The sequence below is a fragment of the Rhea americana genome, unplaced genomic scaffold (genome assembly GCF_003343005.1).
Source record: "Rhea americana isolate MKP2758 unplaced genomic scaffold, rheAme1 scaffold_103, whole genome shotgun sequence".
Lineage (NCBI taxonomy): Eukaryota > Metazoa > Chordata > Aves > Rheiformes > Rheidae > Rhea > Rhea americana.
The window spans coordinates 2,839,200-2,852,959 of record NW_028185073.1 but is presented as its reverse complement, the minus strand read 5'-3'; the positions used below and the strand labels follow the sequence as shown (position 1 = coordinate 2,852,959).

Genomic DNA, 13,760 nt, shown 5'->3' with positions numbered 1-13,760 from the left:
CTTGCCCTTGTTGAACCTCAGGAGGTTCCTCTCTGCCCAACTCTCCAACCTGTCCAGGTCTCTCTGTGTGGCAGCACAGAACAGTTTGGCTTCTTTCATCAGATGCTTCTGAGAACAGAGCTGTAATCATTTTTAAGAAAGAAAATCTTTAAAGTTCCTCATCAGTACGGCAGGAAGGATTCTCTTCTGATTATTAAAGGAATGGGAAAGAGGGCGCAAAGTTAAATGTGGGCCAAAACAACTCTCAGTGGTGAAGTAAAAGATGAATTTGTCCAAATGTCTCCCTGGAAGAGGAAAACATGAAGAGGATTTTAATTTTAGAAAGAGAATAGATTTTCAGAGGGAGTTTAATTTTTATGAATCAGAACTGTTGTAAATCACACTTGTTTGATTCTTTATAGGTAGTAGCAYTGGAACTTTCTTAATGTGCACTGTATCTTTATAGCCTCACTTGTATCATACGTACTGTTTACAGTTACTGTCTTCACTTGATTCTTTCATTGTCTACAAGAATGAAATGTCTGTTAAATTTTTTTTCTTCTTTAGTGTCTAGACGTTAGGTCTTGTCTCCATTTCAGACTTTAGTAAACTTGATTCTCAGTTTACCATATCCTACTTTATCCTTTCTCAGAATTTTAGGAAGTTTTGTTGTAAAATAATTGGATTTGACCACTATACAGAAGCTCAGCTGTTTATGTTTTTGGAAGCCTGTTGTACTATAATGCTATATCGTTATCCAGGCTTATCAATAAAGTAGAAATTATCTCATTATAGTTGTTTTTTGCATTGTTTTTCTTACTTTAGATGAACCRGTTTTATTGGCATATTATAATTGGACATATTATAGTTATTGTAATAATTAGACCATTGTATAGCTATGGAATAGTTCTTAGAAGGGAAAGCCGCAGGCAAAAGTTAAATACAAATGTTGGCATTGCAGTAAACACTTTCAAATTTGAAATAAAGTAAAAAATCAGAAGGTGTGAAGAGTTGGGTCACATGACACTGTGATATGAATAGCAGCTGTATCCCAAATACCTGTATTTATGTGATACTATTCTTATCCAATAAAGTTTGATAATTAGAAAAATCCACGAACATTTAGGGGGAAAACACTTCTGGATTTAACTTTCTTAAGTAATTAAGGATAGATACTTGGCTGTTGGTTTGCCTGAACTACAGCCACTTTTAAGCTGCTGTGGTTCATATTTTTCAGACAAATTTGATATTCCCAACAAATTTATGCCGRGTTTTAGATAGCTGGATAGTAGAGGACAAACAAAGTCTCAGAGACAGAAGACCAGCTCTTGGTTCTGTTTTTGTTTTTTTCTTCCTGGAAGAAAATGAAATGGAAATTTTGTTTTGGGTACTTGCAGTATCAGAAGTTAATTCATCCTATAGCATTTTAATTTTACTTTTTTATAACAGGCCTTTTTTTTTTCTGCCAGCAATTTTTCTATGGTATCCATAGTGCACTGKTTTTTTTCAACACATGGGAAGACTACACAACCACTACTGTTATTGAAGAGTTGCCTTATATACAGGATTTAAGAAGGCTGTGTTGTTAAGCTGAAAAATTAGCATTTCCAAAATCTTAAAAGCCTTCTTTTTGCTTTGTACTTTTTAGTTGTGTTACTATCAAATATTCTTGTCTTAATTCTGCTAAATAAACCTTTCAACTTAGGAAGTGAAGCTCTTCATAAATTATTCGTTAGTTACATGAGTTACAATTTGATTTATGTATTTTCTGTGATACACACTAGCACAGAAGGAAGAAGAAAGCAAACCTCAGGAATCTGTGTTTAATGTTCTATAAAACACTGTGTAAAATTGTGGAAAGAGTCACCAGGTTCCCACTGAAAAATAACAGATTAACCAAAATCTCTTAACTATGATTTAGTGAACTATTTTCTTGCAACTTTTTCTTTCTTTTTCTGTTGCATTTCTTCCTACACCTTGTCAAGAAAAGTGTGTTGTCAAGAACGGAAGGAAGGATCTTTTTTTTTCTTTTTAAATTTTTCCTTACATAATCTAAAGGGAGAAATACTTTTAAATTGTTACCTCATATCTCAGAGGGAGTCTTACTTCTATTTCTTGCTTGCTGGATTCTGTAATTAGCCTTTTTTAAAAACTTGATGAATGGAATGTGGACTTGGACTGTATTCATCCCACGGATCTGATATGCTATGTGTGTAGGGTGATATTTTTTAAAGAGTTCTGTTAAGTTGTTGCTGTTGAAGTTAGTGGAAACGTAACAGATCTATGAAAGCAGAGTTAAACTAGTAATATGCTATTTTGAAAATTTTAGGTTTACTCTTCATCGCTTTTTCATTGTTAGTTTCTTTGAACATTGACTTTACGAGGAGCAAATTTGGGCTATGTCTATGCTGAAGCTCGAAAGTGACTTCATTCCAATTACGATTTTTTTTGCTTTTTTTGAGAATTGGTGGAGGCTGTTTCTAAGATTGTCAAATTACAAGTCTGTATTTAGATTAAAATCTGATTTTCAAAAGTAAACTAAGTCAGATTTTTCCTTTTTATAAAATCCCAAAATTAATTCAAAATTTGTACATTTGAAAAATATTATCTGTGACTTTTTACTGTTATAGGAGTAGTAATTATTACTGTTGTTGATTTCATTTTTCAAGGTACCCAGAGAATGGCATAGTGGAAATGAACACCAGTAATCTTCGACCTCGAGCAAGAACCATTCTGAAGTGGAGTGAACTAAACGTGGGTGATGTGGTGATGGTTAACTACAATGTTGAGACTCCAGAAGAAAGAGGATTTTGGTTTGATGCAGAAATTACCTCTTTGAGAGAAATCTCAAGGACTAACAAAGAGGTTCATGCTAAAATTCTGCTGGGGTAAGATTTACTTGACCAATTAGTAAAGTCTGTTTACTTACCTTAGAAAGTTTTTTTTGTCTGTTAGTCATCACTAAATTAAAAAGAATTTGATACTTAATTTCTGGAGCTGTTAGAGTCATAGGATTACAGTGCATGATTGTCAGGTTGTGGAAACCTACTCATGTAGTTGGAATTCTTAATTTTCTTGAAATTGCTGGTGGTAACCATAGGATTTCTTATGTTATCTGTGATTCCAGTGATTGAACCATATTATTATATATATATTCAGTTCTATCAAAGCTGGACTGTATGTTTTCAGTAATTTTTGAGTCATATAGGAATATCTAGGTGTTACCAAGTATTGCTTATCTCTTCTAATTCAAGTAAGTCTCTGAACTGGCTGTTAAAATTTTTAAAAGCAAAAATGTTCATCAGGAAAGTATAGTTTGTGATAAATAGTAGAACGTTAGTGAACTGCAGGATGCATGTGTTATTTGAGTTTTCATATGGATTGARTTACCTATGATTTTCACTTGATTTGTTTTCCTGATTGATGTAAGAACTTGCATATAGAACTTTTAGAACCATATTTTCTACAGAAATCTATATGACATTACTTTAAGTGTGTGATTGCCTTCTTAGGAAAGAAGGGATGAGCAATCTTTATGGACAGTCTCGCTGAAGATGTCATTCTAGCCTTGCCCCTCCAGTCAGCTTTCCTTGCTCCTTTAACATAGTCTTTTTCTTACCATATCATATTCACAAAGGAACTGAATGCATTTGGATCCAGTCGATCATCTTCATCCCTTCAGAAGAGGGAGACAAGAGCACTTGTACGCTAAGAGTGAAACCGATGTTAAAGCTGAAAACTGGAACTGAAGTGACAATTTCTTTTTACTTAAATGATTGATTTAATGTTGTCATGTCTTACATTTATTCAGGGAGTAGCATCATAGTTTTGCAAGTATATTCCTTAAAATGAATTAAGCTATTTAGATTTTAGAGTATTTTTCATTATGAGAGAAGAGAAATACTGGATATGGAGGAAGAGACAAAAGAACTATGATTTTACACCATTCAAAATTTTGCCTAGAAGTACAACCATGTCTATGGAAATATGGAAGATACTGACTTAGTAACTTACCCAAGTTAAAAAATAGGAAAGAAAAACCTGAAAAAAAATTAAATCTTCTGTTTGTGGTTTTCAATTTTAAGGTAATAGGAGTATTTTAAAGAAAAATATCAAGGGCATTATTTTCTAGTGTAATGTAAAGCAAACACATGAACTTGTTTTGGAGACAAAAAGAATTCAAGTGAAAAATAATAAGAAACTGAGTAGAAAGTTTGAATTGTTAACCATAAACTTAAAAAGTAAGACAGATTTAAAAGATGGAAGCCAGKCCAGGGTGATGAAGGTTTTTGTTGTAATACATTTAATATTTGTATGACATTCTGTGAACCACAGAGAGGGACTTTAAGACCTTTTACAAACAGGACTATCCAGACACCAGTTTACATGAAGCTGAAATGTTTATTAATAACATTATTTAAAACAAGAATTTGCGGGGTTTGGAGGTGTGATTGGAATCTTCTTTCAGTGACTATTCTGCCTATTCTGACAAAGAGTTCAGGTGTCATTTACATATTGAGAGATTATATATATGGCTAATAAACCATGGTGATTTGCAGAAAGAAAGGTGTTCTGAGCCCTGTTGTTTCTGTGATTTATAAAGGAGTAATTCGGAATCACCAAGGCTACTTAAGTCAATTAACAGTAAAAATACAACATAAATCTCCTGGTACTGATAACCTGGTGTGGGGAACATGCTACAACAGGGATCACTTAACATGTCACGTGGGTGGGTTTGTAAGACAATGAGAGATTACTTTATTTTAATGCTATTAATATAATGTTAGGATTAATAAGTTATTTTAAATAAAGATACAATCTATTCTGAAAGCTATATGGGTATATATTAGTGATTGATTAATTTTTCACTACTTAAGTATCTTGGCAGGCAGTAAAGGGAGTTAGAGCTTGAAAACTGAGTTACTTTAGAAATATTGACAGCTGTGACTTTTCCCTTTCTTATGTTAAAGAGACTTTGTATACTACAATTAAAGTAGRTTTTGTACAAAATAGTGCAAATTTTGATTGATGTATTGATCTTGATTGCTTTTTACAGAGGTTTCATGGAGTTGTTGGCACAATGACAGGAAATAACAAGGACATATACGTGTATACTGTTTGTGATCATGTTTTAGAGTCAGTAGAACCTGTGAATATTTTTTTTTAACTATATTTATTGACATGCATGTCTCTTAGTTGTTATTTTTATTCATGTATCAGTCATGGCCTTAAAAAAAACCTGTAAAATATGTCTTCATTAGTTTGTGTTTTGCAAAGATGTAGGGATTAGAGAACTTTATCAAATAGAGGAATGAGACTGAACAATGAAAAATACATAATTATGCAGAAAAAATAGTCACATACTAATAATTCTCATTTGTACTGTATCTGTGTTGCAACTGAAAGTTGTARTCGTAGAATGTCTAAAGCCTATCCAAACTGGACTTAATGCATCTCAGATAATACCAGCGAAGCTGTGGTGCTTTTAGTATGCACTATCCTACTTTGCCTAGGATTATAGTCTTCTATCACAGTGTATGCACACTTAATGTTCAGCATTGTCTTTGTGGGATTGCCTCGGGACTGACTTGAGCTGAATTTCAGGGCATACCTCTGAATTTTTGAATATCCTTTATTCTTCTATTCTTTAGTGAGTATCTTAGGTTTCATGATGAAAGTGGTTACTTGTGATGTAATGTTTGTCTTCTCTGGACCTTCAAGGGCATATATCAAGTGCCTGTTAGTGGAAGACAGTTGTGAGGCAAACTGTTCACAGTTTATCCGAACTTTGATAGTTGACTGACATAATTAAAGTCACCCAAGCAAACTGAATTGAAGTAGTTCATAGGATGCTTTGTGATGCCTTGCTGAACTTGGTGGTAAATTGGGACAAGGTCATCTTTCTTTTTTTCAATCACCTTTTAAAAGTTTGAATTTGCCAAGGACCTTTGTAAGTACCTTGCAAATTATGAATTGTGTTTTGTGTAAACCTTTGGATTAATTCAAAGATATCAGGAAAATCATTTTATTCTGCAGATTTTACACATCTTTCATCAACTGAATCTTTAATGAATTCAAGAGTTCTATGTGAGTAGTGATAATGGAGGATAATAGGAAGGATCTTAATGTGTCAGCTTTATGTATGGATCATCTTTTAGTTCTGCAGGCTTTTGTGCGAATCTTCCTGCTCCTAAAAGGGAATGTTTTTTTTTCTTTGTTTTCAGATTTATCTCTGTTTTTAATATGCTTATTATATTTATTTATTTATGTTTTTATTTATTTAACTGGTCAGATTTTGAACTTATCTTCCTGATTTGGACACAATTTCTGCTTTTTGTAGAATGCTTTATAGTTTACCTTTGCTTTAATTCCTTTTATTTATATGTTCAGCAAACATTTTTACTCACAACACAGTATGTTATGCTTGAACAGTCTTCATGCTACCTGTAAAAATTTTACTCTTGGCTGCACCTTCTGTTTTTCTTTTTTTTTTTTTTTTTTTTGAACAAGCCTTCTGATTTTTGTTTATTTTTTTAATATAAATTCATATGTAATATTTGTTCTTCTAGTTTTGCAAAGATAATGGATTTAAGCATCTTATTACAGAATAATAAACAAACTGTTGTGCACTGTTCTGCACCAGTTCAAGAACTCCTTCTGCTTTTGTGGATTTCTATCTATCTGGTCCAAAAAATTGTTTCTGGCAGTTGCACCTTGTTCTCGTACTCATCCAGTGCATTACTGTTATTTTCATTTCTCAGTATGTGACATTCAATCTGTAAGGTTGCTCTTGTGATGCTGTTTGTAGTCCCAGTAGTGCCCAGCAGTGCAGTCTTGCTTTTGCATGTTTCTTATTTAGGCCTTGAATTTTAGTCTGTATGGATTTTTTCTTTCTTACTGGTATTTCCACACTCTTCTGGTATAATTCTGTACCTAAAGTAATTTCCCTTTTTATTTGTTTATTTTACTGTTGCATCTTTGGTACTGGCTTATTGATCTTAGAAGATGTTGTTTTACTGAGATGTAGAATATTTTGGGGCCTTTTTTCAAATAGCTTTCATACTACAGTGGCAAGAATTCTGATAAAACATTTTGTTGGCTCATTCCTGACCAACTATGATTAAGTTAACTTGTTGAAACATCTTGCCTGAAGATCTCTTGCACAAACATTAAAATTGCTTATTTTCCTTCTAGGTGACAAATCCAATGAAAGGGTTAATTCGTGCCTCTCTGCTTGTCCTCTCTCTCTGTCGTTCTCTGTCTGTCTGTCCTTCTCTCTCTCTCTCTCTGGCTGTCCCTCTCTCTCTCTCTCTCTCTCTGGCTGTCCTTCTGTCCTTCCCTCCCTCTCTGTCCCTCCATCCCTCTCACTCTCTCTGTCCCTCTCGCTCTCTCTGTGTGTCTCTGTCCTTCTCACCCTCCCTCCCTCTCTCTCTGTCCCTCTCTCTCTCTCTCTATCCCTCTCTCTCTCTCTCTGTCCCTCTGTCCTTCTGTCCCCCCCTTCTCTCTCTGTCCCCCCTTCTCTCTCTGTCCCCACTGTCCCTCCCCTCTGTCCCCCCCTGTCCTTCTCTGTCCCTCCCTCTGTCCTCTCCTCCTATGACTTTCCAAAGGAGGCTCACCTCTTTTGAAGAGGAGATCACTTTTAATCAAGACTTCTATTTCAAATGAAGATACATTCTGATAGTCCATAAGCGTACTGGGATTTTTTGTTGTGAGCTTGTGGAGCTGATGCTTAACTACTTTAGCACATCTGTAAAATGCCTTTCCCTAGTCTCTATAACTAGAGATAGCTCTTCTTGTAGTATACAGTCTTACAGAATAATCTTGCAGTTTTTACTAGGTGTGATGCTAACAATAATGAGAATACTTTTGGGCCCCACTTAGTTGTCATGTTGGACAAAGCAAAGATCCTCTGTTTGTGATGTATGTCAAAAAAAAAAAGGATGTTTCTGGACAGAACATCATACAAATGCCAAATTGCAGAATACTGCAAATTAAACATTTTATTTTTAAACTCTGAATTAGATGTTAGATCATCTTATCTCAGTTAACTTTTCTTTCTGAAGAAAGACTCAAGATTTGAAAGATAAAGTGGATAAGAGGACAGAATGTTATTCAAGAGACTTGAGTAGCATGCAGTGCCTCATTCTATGGAAAAAAGAGAATCATAGTCAAACTGGATGCTGAGGGGTAGGAGAAGGTACCCAGAAGGCATAGGAACACCTTTCCAGTCATTGTTTCTTTCATTAGAAGAAATTTAGCTSATCTCCTGATACTTTCTCATTCCTGACAAGAAGTCATTTATTTGGCCTTCCTGTCACTCCTCTGCATATCCCCTGTATTCTTAATTGGCAGTATGGAAGAATTCATGCGTGATCATTGGTGGTGATGTTTGCTTTGCCAAAATGGAGGGAAACTAGACCAAGTGCTTGTAATTCATGTTGAGTCATGTGGACTGTGAATATGCTGTGCTTGTCATGAAATTTACAAATGTTTGAGGCTTGCAAACCAAGTTTATATTACCAGGGATAGTGCTATCTCTCTAGCTTAAACAATTCAGGTATGTAAGAGCTCATTGATCTTGCCAGTTAAGAGGAGAGGTTTGGAGAAGAGCAGCAATTCCTGCAGAGCAGTACTTAGTTGCACAGCTGATGTTGTTGATGGGGATTTGGCTTTTAACGTTATGGGACCCATTCTGAGGATCAAGGACTGTTAGGGAGAGATGACATCCCCTTGCCAAAGTAAGGCAAGAGTATCCATGTTAACAGGCTGACCAGCCTGGCGAAGAGAGCTTCAGATGTTGGAGAGATTATGACCCAGGTTTAAGGGAGGTACGGAGAGTGTCTGCAGGGTGTTAGGGATAGCTTCTTGATAAAGGTACTGAGTGGGCCAACTAAGGGTGACATAAAGGTAGATCTGCTGTTCACCAACAAGGAAGAACTGGTTGGGTAGGTGATACTCAATCCAGCCTTAGTAATAGCAACCATAGAATAGTGGAGATGAAGACCCTGAGGGGATTGAAAGTAGCAGAGTACAGGCCCTGGACTTCAGGAGAGCAAAATTCAGTTTATTCAGGGAAATAGTGAGGTCCCATAGAAGGCAACTCCAAAGAGTAAGGGAGCTCAGTAAAACTGTCAGATACTTCAGGACTCCTTCCTTCAATTTCAAGAACCGCTCATGCTTGTACTCAGGAAATCAAGTTTTATGAGGAGACAGACAACTCATGACTTAGCTCCAGTGCAAAAAGACAGTGTACCTAAGAGCTGGAATCAGGCACAAGATACAAAGGAGGAATTTTGGAAATGTCAGAATGGTGTCAGCCAAAGTGTAGCCTAAGTTTGTCTAGTGTTAATGCTTTCAAGCTCATCAAGGGGAACCTGAGAAGCTTTTACTCTGCTTTGATARTAAAAGGCTAAACAAGGAAAATGTGGACCTGTTGATGAATAGGACAGGTTATCTAATGAAAACAAAGATAAAAAAGGCTGATGTGCCTTCTTTATCTGAGTCTTCTCTGGCAGGGTCTCTCAAGCTGCTGTGCTTACTGAAGGCATTCGAAGAGAGGAACTATCAGCAGTGCCTAAGGATTGAGTCAGAGATTGCTTGCAAGAATTTGATCCATACAGTTCYACTGGACCAGAGGAGCTGCATCTAAGTGTGCTGAAGGAACTTTCTGATGCTGTGGCAAGGCTGCTCTCTATCACCCTTTAAAAGTCCTGGAGATCAGAGGAGGGCCACTGATGACTGGAGAAAGGCAGATGTTTGCACACATCTTCAAAGAAGGCCAAAAGAGAGCCATAGGCCTTACTTCGCTGCAGAGAATATCATGTGTCAGTCTGCTTGGGAGCTCTTGTTTTGTGAAAGTTATGATTTTGAATATCCAGCATGGTTTTTCCAACTGTAAATCGCACCTGACCAACCTGCTTTCCTTCTGTGATAGAATTATTGGATGTGTGACTGATGGGAGAGCAATGGATATTATTTACTTTGACTTCAGCAAGACGTTAGAAACTGTTGTCCTCATATCCAGATTACGATGTTGTGCTCATCTGAGTGAGTGGACAACTAGATGGTTAATTGGGGGGGGGGGAGATGGATGATTAGGCTTAGAGGGTAGTGGTTAATGGATAATAGAGGTTAGTGTGGTGGTTATCACATCTGCTTTACATGGAGATGGTCCTGGGTTCGAGCCCCAGTGGAACCAGCACCAGGATGTCTTTGGGAGGTTGGACTAGATGATCTCCAGAGGTCCCTTCCAACCTTACTGATTCTGTGATTCTGTAATGCTAGTGGGTACTGCAGGGGTTTGTACTGGGACCTGTCCTGTTTCTTTAGAAACAGCCTGGAGGAGGCAATGCAGTGTAGTCTCATCAGGTTTATAAAAGGCACCAAGTTGGTGGAGACCAGCTGATACACTTGAGGACAGGGCTGCCATTCAGAGGTACCTGGACAGGCAGAAAGAGTGAGCTGGCAGAAACCTTATGAAGTTCAGCAAGGGTAAATGAAGTGTCCTCCTGTATGTCAGAAGGAAGCACCTCTAACAACCATACAGTCTGGGAATAGACTTACTGTTCTTTCTTTTTTGGAAGTCTTTCTATCCTGATAGAGTTCCTGTGAGTTTTATTACTAGAGGAGCTACTTTTTCTCCTGTCTTTTTTTCTTTTTTTTTTCTTTTTTTTTTTTTTTTTTTTTTTTTTTTTTTTTTTTTTTTTGAATTGAGATTCTCATTTGATACAGTTGGATTCACAAATTGCTCTCTTATGGTGATCATATTTAAGCTGATAAGTGTATGTGCTGCACCTACTTGTGGGAATGTAATATAATTTAAAATCTGGATAGAGGCCTTTAATCTTTTCTACTAAGAATCACCTGTGTTTTTAAGTTCTGACCCCTTCTGATGTAAAAGGGCTTAGTGACTGACCCGGGTACCTGGAATGATGCCATGAACAGACTGCATTATTCTGCATCTGGTGATTCAGGCCACAAACACATGGAAGAACAGCCTGAGCTTAGATCATGTCCTATGCTACCATGATCAGATCCTGTAGTGCCATCTTCCACAGAGGAAGCCTTTGGGGTTCCATCCTCGTGGATCTTGAAACAGCTCTTTTTGCTTGACTCTTTCTGGATATTCTGTGAAATGCATTTTGACATACATGTTTGGACATCAGTTTGGAATCTCTGGACCACCATTTAGCTTTGTAATAGTGCCAAAATTAATTGAGTTCATGATGGGAAGAGTTTGAGTAATTGGAAGTCCTTTCCCATCTCCTGTTCCAGTCCAGTGGCCTTTCTGCAGAACCATGGACAGGTCCTCATTGTTGATGCACTATAGGCAAAAGGCAGATCTCAAAGTATAGGATTTTTCTGTGAGTGTGTGGATTCTTTCTTCATTCATTGCCTTTTTGCTATCTCCTTAGTAGATTTCATGTCACAGGACATGTTCCTGAGCTACCTTGATCAGTAGATCTTTAGCACCTGACGGTTGTAACTCGCTGTTTTCTCAGGCCTGGAAGCCTTCTCCATTTTTTTACAGGCATTATGATCATACTTTGCCTTCCAATATTCATTTCCTTTACAGAGCCCAAGCTAAGGAAGAAAGGATAGTTCCTGCAACCAGACCTCCCACTTCCAGAGTTTGTGCTCATGATCCTATGATAGATTTTTTTCATAAATGCTTCAAGCATGATGAACCTTGGATATATAGCTTGTGGCTGATGCTGAGGTTAAAAAAGTAATATCCTGACTTGTGTCCTGTGTGTGTCTGCATGAYAAATCTGTAGTTTAGAGTGCTTACATGTTTTTTTAGTCGGTTGGTTGGAGATATTTTGGTCAGCTTTTTTTTTTTTTGTTGTTCAATATAATCTGGGAAAGAGAGCATGTTTTAAATTCTCTATATTAGAAGAAAACTTATATTTGCTTAGTTGAAAAGTTTTGTCTTGCCTATTATGTTTTTGTTATTAGAGTGCTTCGTGTTGTGAAAATAAATTAAGTTGCATTAAAAGCACAGCTAACGTTCTTCCATATTGTAAGTGTRCGTTTATATTTTCATGATAACCCAAATGTCTGTGGAACATTCTGAAAGAATCTTGAAAATATATTAAATACTCAGTTTGCCTGCAACACAGAATCAAAGAACCTCAACACAATTCTATCAGAACCTGATCAAATTAATAATATATCATGCTGTCTTGATTTGGGAAGATTCTTCGAGTCACCTTTAGAACAAATACTGATCTCCAGTACTGTCTGGTTAGGATTGCAGGTGGGTTCTATGGATTTGTTTAAGCCTCTGTAAACAAATTTTGTTTGCAGTTCATTAATACTGCAGTTTAGTTGATGTTTGTTTTTAAATATAAAGCAACTGGTAGTGATTCCATTTTATGTCAAACTTCGTTAAATTTTTTACGTTGCAAGCACTTCATGTCACATTGTGATATTTTTCCAGTTTACCTCTTTTGAAATACATGTTGTCTGAGTTTTTTTTAATTTTAGAAACATTCTTTTAGTTGATAATGACTTAGATTGAATATGTTAATGTGACAGTATTTTCCATCTTTCGGAGTGGCTTTCTGTAGAGGTTATTATTTATAACAGTAGCACACTAGTCTAATTAATTTAACAGGCAATTATAATTGTTCATAATAAAGGTTGGTAAGCATTTTTCTGGTGCCTGAGAGTTCTGTTCATGAAATCAGCTTTTCTTGTTTAAAAGCTAAAGAAACACATTTTAAAAAGTCATTCCCTACTTCAGGGAGGGTATATTGAAAAAATGACGATATGAGTTTATGCAACAGTTAAATATGAAAGCACAAAAGTACAAAAAAAAGCAATGACGTGCTTCTACTTTGAATGTTAGACATTAATTTCAAAATCTTGGTGGCCCTGCTGTTGTAAATTTTTTGGGGGGCATGATGGTAGAAACATCTCTAACAAACTTTGTAGATGGTAATTATGAAAAAGCTGTTTATATAGTTCCAGAAGAGATGTTATCCAACTGTTGTGTAGTAATGCAGGATAAAAGATGAGGCTGCTGCCTGAAAACTTTGCAAAGACTATAGAGTAGAGGCTGATTGATCATAAATAGGAGGTAAACAAAGTAGTGGATATAAAAAGATAAATCTTGAAAGTGAAGAGAACTAACTAACTTTAATAACAAATTTGGTTGTATTTTAATTTTTATATGGTTTGTCAAATGAATTTGCACATCTACAGATTATAGCCATTGATATATTTTGTCAGTTTTTATTCCTACTGTGACTGTTGCCTCGTTGCTGGCCTTTATGAATCTCTTCAACAGTAACCATAGAAGCTGATGAATTAATATTTTGTGGCAAACATGACTTAGTGTAAATATGGCTTTGCTGTTAGGAGGCCTAAATTTAAATTGTCATTGGACATTTCCCTTTATGGTTCAGTGTGTGAATGTAACATTTGTGTGTATTTGTTGAGTAATAAAACTTCTACTGTTTGGGTTTACCGCTGCATTTTGAGTTTGAAATAACTTTTTAATAATTTAAATATACTAAAGTGGTAGCCCCCCCCCCCAAATAAATATGATAACATGGTAAAAATTAGAGATAACTTTGGTAATTTTAACTAAATATCTCAAACTAAAAGAGCTGATGGAATTTTCACAGAATGATAATTGCCATATAGTAGCTTTTGTTCCCTGCAAAGCTAATCTTTGAAATAAGCAGGATAATGCCCAGAAGTCAGATTTCTATTCAACTGTGATTACCTTTATATAGCGTGCCTTGCAATCTGAGGGTTTGGGGTGAGGGAGG

At 36.1% G+C, this 13,760-nt stretch overlaps 1 protein-coding gene across 3 annotated transcripts in view; it reads left to right on the top strand.

Moving 5' to 3' along the window:
* UHRF2 (ubiquitin like with PHD and ring finger domains 2) overlaps positions 1 to 13,760 on the top strand; it is a 94,586-nt gene that overhangs the window by 40,871 nt on the left and 39,955 nt on the right. For all 3 annotated transcript variants that reach the window (XM_085307172.1, XM_085307179.1, XM_085307186.1), the window contains exon 4: positions 2,649 to 2,867. In XM_085307172.1, the coding sequence (XP_085163298.1) occupies positions 2,649 to 2,867 (219 nt within the window). The remainder of the gene's footprint in view (positions 1 to 2,648; positions 2,868 to 13,760) is intronic.